A 10,284-nucleotide genomic window follows, 5' to 3' on the forward strand; every position below is an offset into this window, starting at 1 on the left:
ACGTCTTTGTTTGGCATTGTAGTTGATTTACACTGATATAGGTTCGATGACCTCGACTTATTAATTTGTAATTCATTAAGACGTACTTTTTCCAAAGTGCTTGTTCTAAAATGACATTTTTATCTTGCCCCCCTCCCTGTAATGAACATAGTGAATGTCAAAAGAAACCGTTCAAATGGAATTTGGTGGGTATTATTTGTTTCACTGTTGTCTCTTGCAAACTGTGGGAGCATTTGTTTTCATAAACATTTCAAATAATAATGATCATTCATAGAGTGTGTGTCCCTTAACATGCATCCCTGTTACCATAACTTTTTTTGCATGGCAGAAGCAGAAAACAGTTAATCACGTGATACGCTAGACTTGACATCATCATCAGTTTTCCAAAAGAATGGGTAGGGCAAATATAAACAGTCTTATTTGAATACCTTGCTCTACCACATGCAACCATGTGATGCATATAAGAAAAACACGTTTTTTTTTGTTTGTTTTTTTACATTAGTTTGATCCTCTTGGTCAGCAGTAACAGCTCGTTACAGATTCTACTACTGAGAGAAAATTAACATTACTGCAGATTTGCAACCCTATTACCTGCAACCCTGTTACTGTGGTTAGAGTAAATTTATTTAATCATTAAATAATAAAACTTAGCAAGCCTAGTTGGTTACCTGTTATTAATGCATTTGTAACATTCAGAAAAGTGAAGGTTCACTTTTCAAGAACTGTCAAGCACAAATGTCCACCCAATTCTGGAAGTCGTGTATATATATATATATATATATATATATATATATATATATATATATATATATATATATATATATATATACACTGGGTATTTTGATTTTGTCACCTAGTAATGGGTTTTCTTCATTGGAACTCATGTTCACTGCCAATAAAATCTAAAATACTGTGCCGATTCTGTTTGCTGAGGTGAAGGGGGTAAGAATTTCACTTTGTGGTTTTGCGTTATAAATGTGACAATAATTCTCTACAATCTACAATCATTTTTTGGCAGGTTGATCTGACCAAGAGGAGAAATTTGCTTGTGATTTTTGGTGGCGATGGCCGCATAAGTAGTATCTATTCCAATATTCATTGACAGTCAATACATCATAAATCCCCTCCGACATTTTATTGGGAAAGAGTTTTAGTGTAGACATGACTTAAACATACTAAAATAAGATTATATAAACATAAGTCCAAATGTTCAGCCGATTCAAGTGACCCTTTAATATTATAAAATGCGGTTCAGCAGGCTCCACCCTAATGAGGATAAGTTTTGGAAAATGAATGAAAAGAATATGACTCACTGACCTGTTTTGAAACTTTATTGTATTGGGCAGCATAATTTTTGTTATCCCATGAATTCAATGTATTCTAAACCATCGATTGAATTCTTGTCAGAATTGTTTCACATAGATTCAGTTAAAAGGTTAATTTTTTTATACATACCGCAAATAAAACCAATCAGCGATAGGTTTCTTAAGTTAGACAAGCCTTTCATCCCACCATAGATCGCTTTCTCCCCCTCAAACGAACTTCATCTAGCTTTTTAATGACTGCTTGTGATTTTTTGGAAGAAGCTGTGTAGCTCTTCAGTAGAGTCTCAAACAGTGCCTCTGTGTTGGGGTGAGTACTGAGGAAGGCTTTCTCCAGCACATACAAATCTACTCCTTTATCCTCTGGCAGAGCCGAGATGTAACTTAAACCAAAATCGATGAGGACCAAGTCAGGCTCGCCATCATCCAGCGGACACTTCAAGAGTATGTTAGAAGTTGTCAAGTCGCCATGTATAACGTCTTCATCATGCATTTTGGCCAGGATTTCGCCCATCTTCTTAGCCAGATGCTCCAGCTTCATATCAGGACTGGAGGAAGCGATGTGGTCACGCACTGTTGAAGAACCAACAATTTCCTCCAAGAAAATGCTGTGGGAGGTGTAGTCCACAAAGTAGACTACAGGGGTTGATATGCCTAAAATGAGAGAATTTGAAAGAGAATTGATTTTGAAGAACTTGACCTGAAGATGTTCACGACGGCCTGTGTTGCGTTTACCAAAATGCGAGCCTGGGCTGGAGCCCAGGGGTCACTAATAGTCAGAGGCCTATCATAATTAATAAAAATAAATAAAAGTAATATTAGATGATAAAAATGTGGAATTTTCTGTCATGTTGCCGTTGCAGCAATTCATGAAGCCCGCTGAGGGGTCTTATCAATAAACTGAGTGCCTAGCAATAAAGTGACAGCTTGTCGGGTTGAATACAGAAAATTAGGACTTGAGCGGAGCTGGGACTAGCATTCAGGTTCTCTCGCATTCATTCACATTTTAAAAAGTTGGTTCTAAATTTGGATTCCCAGATAATCGCGCGGAAGAAGCAAAAATGTAGGAAGACCGTGAGCTCTCATCACAAAGCCCCTCTCACCGCCAAATATGTGGCGCAAATGCATGGTCGCAAAAGCAGGTAGCTCCGGCCTGCTGTTGGTTCTGTTGGTCGGCGTTGCCACCTGCTCTCTGCTGGACATCAGAAGAGCATAATGCATAGGCCACGGCGACATTAGTTGTGCTTGGGGCCTTTTCTATAGATCTGCCCAAATGCAACAGCAGGAACCCATATACAGGTTTACGAACCCCCTGTTTTACATCATCTTACGACGTGGACCGCGTCATTTTATTGTCCCCCTCTTACGCACAAACCTTTTGTCTTACGAACCATTCAACATGCCGGTCAGTGTGTCCGCACTATTTTTTTCGCTTTGCTGCATCAACAAAAACAACTTTTCTCGCATGTCACGGAAATGCAGATATGCTATTGGTCGATTGAGGTCACAGTCATGGTTTCAGTCACGGAGATGCCGATATTCTATTGGCCGGCGTCACGTCAATCACAGAAATGCCCATATGCTATTGGCCAAACTCCCTCTTCTAGCTTGATGGCACGAGCTGGTCGGTGTGTTGTGAAGACTGCAAACTTTTATCTGTTAGACATTGCTTCTAAAATTGCAAGTGGCGGTAAAGGAAGAAGTAAGAGGATGATGACAGTAGAAACGAAGCAGGAGATAATAAAAAAATACGAAGGAGGCGCACGCATAGTTAACCTTGCTAGTGAGTATGGCCTTAACCGCTCGACAATCGGCACAATTCTCAAGAACAAGGAAGCTATTAAAGCAAGCAAGTCTTCTAAGGGCATGACTTTCCTTACCAGGGGACAGATTTCGGTCAACAACAAAATGGAGAGGCTTCTTCTATTATGGATTAAAGAGAAGGAAATCACCGGTGATAGGTTCTTGTTTAAGAAAAGTTCTCTTTAAGAAAAAAATTAACAGATTCTGCGGGTTCGTCTCTGCTCCCCTCTGCATCCACCCACCACCAGCTCAAGTCACGTCACCTCAAATGTAAATGTCATTTTTCCTTTATATATTTAACTGTACAGTATATTATGTTACAAATTTTTAATATGTGTATAAAGTCGTGATGTTTTTACCTAAGGTTTTTGCACGCGTTGCACGCATTCACTAATTAACATAGGTTTGGATTGCCCGTCATACGGCGAATTCAAGTAACGAGTCTACCCGCTGAACGGATTAAGGTCATAACACGGGTGCCCACTGTACCGTATTTCTCCATGTACAAGTCGAGGTTGTTTTCCTCAATTTCAACCCCCATATTACTTATACCCGCCAAACTCAAAATCAGACCAATTCTTTTCACATATCTGTGTTTAAATAACATTAATTGGAATTCAAAATGAGTAATATCATGTCATATACAAGGCTTAAAATGATTTTATATATATATATATATATATATATACATATATATATATATATACAGGTATATCTGTAATTCTATATAGTATGCATCCATTTTAGAGTGTTTGCACAGAACATTACAAAAAATACACTTTCCTCAAGTGGCGCCAAAAAAAAAAAAAAAAAAAAAAAAAGAAAGAAATAAGGCCTTGTCTACACGTAGGAAGGGTTCTTGCAAACAGGCCGTAAATGTTTCTGTTTTGCCCCATTTGCTATATGTGACCGGGCTTTTTTTTTCCCCTGACATTGAATGTTTCAATACCTCCGGCCAAAGTAGAGATTTTCCCAAGGCTCCAGTTTCGTGGTTGCTTGAAAGCAGCTTCAACGGAGATTTGCGTCATTGCGCTACTCTTTTTTCCCGCCAAAGATGCGGACACCGGAGATGTCAGGCATGGAAGTTCTATCTGATGGGACACGTCAGAGGTGGAAGTTCTTTTTGATTGGACAGAATTTGCGACATTACTGCGGCCTAACGACTTGGCATGCTTGCACAGGAATTTGAAACCGCACTATGCAGTTTAGTATCGACGCAACTTATTTAAATAAACAAACAGCGACGACAATGGGGCGACTTCGCTTATTTAAATAAGCCGGTTACATGTAGACAAGGCCTAAATAGGTGGAAATAACAGGTGCAGCGTACACGTTGTGGTTTTTTTGCTACACAATGCCACAATGTGGAAGTAGAAAAGTGTGTCAGCCGGGTCCATCTACGGGCTCAATCGTTAAGAGCTCCGTATAGGACGGATGCTCTTATAGCCTCTTTGTAGTCAACAACAAGCCTGTGTGGATAATTTTTTCGGCTGATACATTATTTAAAAGAAAAGATGGCCTGAGTTGTCTCCTTCAACCCTTGAACTTGTGCTTGAACAAGCCAGCACGGATGTCAGCAGGTGGGGGGAGAAACAGCAAAGGGCAACCTTCCATGCTCTGATCTCACATTAATCGTCACTTGAGTAAAGAACGTCCTAAGTAAGATCATCAGCAAATCATCTCCGAAGCCCTCCATCTCCTCCAAAGATGACTGCCAGTGGAAGAGTAACAGGGATGTTTGTGCGAATGACGAGCAGGAAAGAGAGAATATCCAGGATTTAAATGGGAGGAGCTATTCAGCGTGTCAGATAGTGATGATTACTTTGAGGGCTTTTAGATGAATTCACATTCAGCTATGTCAAAAAACGAAGCATTGAAACTTGCACTAAAAATTGTTTTATTGTTGCAAGATTAGATTCAGCATTTGTCTATGCAGATGCCCATATTGCCTAGCACTTGTCTCGTTTCTGCTGCTCCCCTCTTCCCCATAACCGCAACAGTATGTTATTCGATATAATATGAAGCAATGTGTCTGAAAGTACCGTAATTTCATGATTTTAAGAACACACACTATTTATTTTGTGTTTTAATGCACAACCATGATACGTGTAAATACCAGTGGTGGAATGTCAAGGCCAGCAAGGCCTTCTCTGCTGGCCTAATATAACCTGACATTATCATAAAGTATAATAAACTATAATAACTATAATAAAACGCTTGAACAGTCAAAGGCTTCTGTACAGTGTGCAATGACATATTGTGTATGGGCCCATATTTTTGTTAGACAGCTGCAATAGCCAATCGACCCATAAAAATGCCTTCAAGAAACCTTACGTAGAACGTGACGTAAGTGGCCGCTCACAGGGCAACACAGCAAGTAGACTGACTCAGCAAGTAAGTTTTTTTTTGTTTTGTTTTGTTTTTTTAAACCTACAATGGCTGAAGAAGAGCAAAACGGAAATTGGACTAACACGACTTTCAGCATTGCAATACAAAAGGATTTATTATTGGAAATGAAATGTGAAGACAAACTCTACAAGTAAGTAATAAGTCTTTCTGAGAAAAAAAAGAAGAATGGATTTTGTACTGAAATAACTTCGGGACAGCCATTTTGGGTGAGTTCATATGTTTTTGTCATTTGATGTCATTCATATGCAATTGTCATGTTTGGTTGGGTTTGGTTATTGTGAGTTTGTGGGGTTTTGTTCATGTTTCTGTTTCAATCGCACCTGCCTTTATTGTCTCCGTTCTCGTTTGTTTGATTTGATCCAACTGTCTGGTGATACTCATTGTTTGTTAAAGCTTCCTTTTATGAGCCACAAATTTCTCAGTTCTCCTGCATTTTTTGGGTCCCCTTCCTTCCTCCTCCCAACTCACCATGCCCAGATATGACACTTATATAAAACTGCCATTTGTAATTTAGCATATAATCTTGTGGAAGCTTGCCTACTCTTCGTGGCTTTTGTAAAACTTTGTGGACAAATAATTTGAAATTATTAATTATTAAGTTTTGGCACGTAGAATGATCATTTATTTGCTGATGCGGGTTTATTGGATTAAATGCTCTGAAAAATAGTCTGCGTAGCCCAGTAATGCGTACGTGTGCGCATGAGAGGTCCAATCACTGAAGGCCGAAGTTTGAAATGCACTGCCACTGGTCACCACTAAAGTCAGGGTAGGGCTGCACGATTAATCGAATTTCAATCGCGCTCGCGATATTGGCTGCCACGGTTAATTAAGATGAAAATTGGCGATATTAACATCTGGCTGCTCTAAATACCACATCATCCTTCTCACTATGTATGGAATAATAACAGATCAAGCGACCAGATCAAGCGAAATTTCACCTTTATTCTTTGCGGCAATATTCGCCTGCCAAAAAATAAAAGTTTCAATGTCGCAATCAAGTGGCTGAGACCGTGCTAAATATTGTGCCGACAATGCTGCGCTATCGTTAGCTTAGCACAGTAACTACGGTTCAACAGCTGTTAAGTGAAGCAAACGCTGCACATACCAGTTGTCCCAAGTTCTCGCTTCCGCCTTTCTACAAGCCAGGTGAGTGCTCTTGCTTGGGTCTGTTTTGTATTGAAAGCTCAGCCGGCCATGTTGGATCGCTCCCGGTGACCGCAAAGCGGCCGCCATGATTCATTCCTGCCCCTTGCGTGAGCCGTTGAATGTTCCCGAAGTTGATTGGCTGTGGCGACGCGAAACGCAGAAAAAGGAAAAAAAAAATTAACTTCATGCGAAAGGCAAAATTTCGTTTCTCGTGACTGCGCGCGGCCATTCGCGTCACTCCATTCGCGTCCATCGCGTCGCCCGACGTGCATTCGCGCCCAGTTGCGCGAACTCCATTGACTACAATACAAATGCTCCGCTTTTTCGCCTCGTTCGCGTTCGGTGTGCGCGTACCATTAAACTAAATCATCTCCAAAACATTATTTCGGATACAGCCCACGCGGCCCGGTACCAGTTGATCCATAGACCGATACCGGTCCACGGACCGGGAGTTGGGGACCACTGCCGTAAACAACTCCTGGTGAGCACGCACAAAGAGGTGATGAGTCTGATTAAGAAAAAAAAAAAGCTCAGAAGAATTTCGATCGTTTGAATCTAGTAGTGTTGTTTGTATGCTGTAGACTCGGCTGTGTCAAGAGTAGGACGCGATCACAATGTTGAAGTTGGTTTCACGGTTAAAAGCCTTTAGATGACAATGTTTCCTACATGTTTGCATGGAAAATCTGAAAATTTTGAATAAATTGGGTTTGAAATGACCAAAAATGACATTTTGACTGCTAAGTCCATACCCACCTCAAGTGATTCTGGTACTTTTGTACTGTTGTGGTTTTTTTTGTTTTTTTTTTTCCCCCCCTTGCAAAAAAATTTAAGGCTGTAGGTGTTCTGTTGTAGTATGTACTTGGTTCTAAGTAGGCTTCATTTTTTTTCAATGGTTTGCACTCAGCAAGTTTTTTCCATAATTATGATTTATTTTAGTTCTATTATTTTTATTATAAAGTATCAAGCCTTGTTTAAACAGTATATACTGCTTGTTTAAAAAAAAGTGCAATAATAGATGTTTGACCAAACATGATGAATAATCTTGATTAATAATCGTGATCGTAAAATTGACCAAAATAATCATGATTATTGTTTTGGCCATAATGGCGCAGCCCAAAGTAAGGGGTAGACTTATACTCATGTTTTTGTAAAATTCACCCAAACTGAAGTAAAAAAAGAGGTGGTCGACTTTTGCGCGAGGTCGATTTGTACACGGAGGAATACGGTACCCGTGAATATTTAGCATACACAGATGCAGGATAAGTACACACTGTACGTATACATATGCCGTATGGTAATACATTGCATATATTAAATACACTTTCTTGCTTGCACTTCGAATGCACATTTGTGTTTGTCATGGATTTTGTTTTCCAAATCAAAGCCCTCTATTAGCTCATCAATCAGAGTTCAGAAGCAACAACCTCTGCATTTTTTTTTTCTCAGAAATAAAACTCCTGTTATACAAGTATATCATACAGAACTGCTGCAACGCTCGTGAGGATAAGTGGTGAAGATAATGGATGGATCATGGATGGATGGTTAAAAATAGTCCTTTGTGTAGCTCACAGAAAATTTCATAAACTGTAAGAAATAAATGTATTAAGGTAATCAACAAAGAAGTTCATAAGTCTAAAAATAACTGGTTAGCTTTATTCAATAATTCATTGAGCAAAATTGAAATTTAGCACTGTTAATAATTGGAATTGGAAAACGATGCCCTTGCCTATACAGTATTTGGCCCCGGTATGTAAAGGTGGGCCTGTCGAAAGCTAACTAAGACTGAAAAGTTCTACACGTGTGATGACAAAACTAATGATAAAACTGAAACATGCCTGCTTTACATTAATAATTATTTAGTCAAAAAAACAAACCTTGCGAGTCATTCAGTAAGATACAACGTGAAAACACTGATTTTGTCATACAATTGTCATTTTATACCTTGTGAAAAATGTCATCTGTAAATAGCACTTGAACAAATGATTCTAATTTTGAAGGATGAAAAGCTTGCGGTACCCCGTATGTAAAAATGATACTAGAGCAAAGAAAATTTATTCATCACAATAACTGATTTAACATTGATTTATTTTACATCTTGAATTCTGGTGAGGCGTACTTTACTTGCCTGCTCTCCTGCAGCGCAGAATCGAACGAACCTCTTGCACAGTCCGGCGGCGTGTCAGTTTTTCGTCCAAAACTGGGTGTCTGTAACGTTTCGGGAACCTTTCTTTCACAATAGTTGCTTTCCCAAGAAACATACTTCGGTATACTCGCGCTTCGGCGCCTTGCTTTAATAGCTGCGCTGTTTTAAGAAAGTCGGGTGGTTCCATCACGCTGCTTTTTGCCATGTTTTTCCGGGCGAGCTTCTTCTCGATGCTTTTGGCATGAGACAAATAAGGTCAAGATCTATTACCGCCACCCACTGGCAAGAATTGTGACTCAAGGTATGGAGTTCGATCCTGGGTCCATTCCAGAAAGCAGCTTCAACAAAATCGGAGTTCAACCCTGAGGTCTGAGTTGACTTACACCGAGATGGAAAACTCTTGAGTTTTCGATTCCAGAACAGCTGATCTGCTTTAGTTCAATCAACTCTGAGTATGTTCACCCTGAGTTAAGTGCATGACAACAATAAAAAGCCATCATCAATGGAGCACCGATACCACGTCACTTGAGGCAAATGAGACCAAATAACGACCAATTGATTTCACTACACTAGAACTAGAAATACTAGTGCGTGCTTATGGTGCGTAAACAGATAAAAAAAAAAAAGCAACTGTTGCAGCGGCTAAGAAGAGACAATTGGCGTGGGAGATAATTGCTGCCCCGAGTCAAAGCGTAAATTAATGCAGTATCCATTTAACATTTAATCTATATAACAGGTGAAAACAGTAATGTTCAGGTATAAATTTAATTGTCATTTAGGTGCAATCTTACAGGCGTAAAGCGCACTTGGCAGCAACTGAAAATGAAATATTAAAAACATAAATCAAACACGTGAGGCACACTTTGCTTGTACCCAGAGGCCCTTGATTGTAACTCACTTCGGCTGTAAATATATTTAACAAGTTAAACAAAGTCGCATACGTAAAATTCAGGGGCCATTTCACTGTGTCGTAGCTGTGTCCAGTTTAGATTAACGGGTTACAGGCCGATTCCACCACTTCCGCTACGATCCGCTCCGTTGCGCAACCGCACACCCACTGCTTGCGTTCTCGATCCGCCTGGATGCGCCGCGAGCATCACACATTCCTTTATTGGGAAGTCAAACTACGCATGCGCGGTAGTGATGTGTGGTCCGCCGGCTCTCAGAAGTGGATGACGGGAGCGGGTTACAATGAGCCAACTCATTTTCCTCCTGTTTTTTTTACCAACTTCGATTAAAGCCGCACGTGATTGGTCAAGACCCGTGGTAAAAGAGGGAGGGGAGGATTACACACTCACGCTGCAGCAGGGAGAACGGGGAGGGGCTATTATCTCAGATAATGCCAATCTTCGCTAAAGACTAGCTAAAACTTTTACCTGGATGCTGCATTTTTCTTTTTGTTTTACAAATTTTAATTTATAATTTGTTTGGTGGTCATTAAAGCTTATTTATTTTGTTTTA

The 10,284-nt window shown here is 39.9% G+C and overlaps 1 protein-coding gene across 1 annotated transcript; it reads right to left on the reverse strand.

The window, feature by feature from the left end:
* Window positions 1-1,316: 1,316 nt before the first annotated feature.
* On the reverse strand, window positions 1,317-9,277 carry tp53rk (TP53 regulating kinase). The gene is made up of 2 exons (XM_088423696.1): window positions 8,806-9,277; window positions 1,317-1,976 (listed from the first exon to the last, which is right to left on the reverse strand). The coding sequence occupies exons 1-2, from the start codon at window positions 9,026-9,028 to the stop codon at window positions 1,504-1,506; spliced, it is 696 nt and encodes a 231-aa protein (XP_088279822.1). The 5' UTR covers window positions 9,029-9,277; the 3' UTR covers window positions 1,317-1,503.
* Window positions 9,278-10,284: the final 1,007 nt, after the last annotated feature.

This window comes from Hippichthys cyanospilos, chromosome 9, assembly GCF_059441005.1.
Source record: "Hippichthys cyanospilos isolate Australia breed blue-spotted pipefish chromosome 9, RoL_Hcya_1.0, whole genome shotgun sequence".
Taxonomy (NCBI): domain Eukaryota; kingdom Metazoa; phylum Chordata; class Actinopteri; order Syngnathiformes; family Syngnathidae; genus Hippichthys; species Hippichthys cyanospilos.

Coding starts and splice junctions, on each gene's coding strand:
- tp53rk (XM_088423696.1), bottom strand. CDS start 9,028: ATGGCAAAAAGCAGCGTGATGGAACCACCCGACTTTCTTAAAACAGCG. Junction 1,977..8,805: donor TCTGCGCTGCAGGAGAGCAG/GCAAGTAAAGTA, acceptor CTCTCATTTTAG/GCATATCAACCCCTGTAGTC.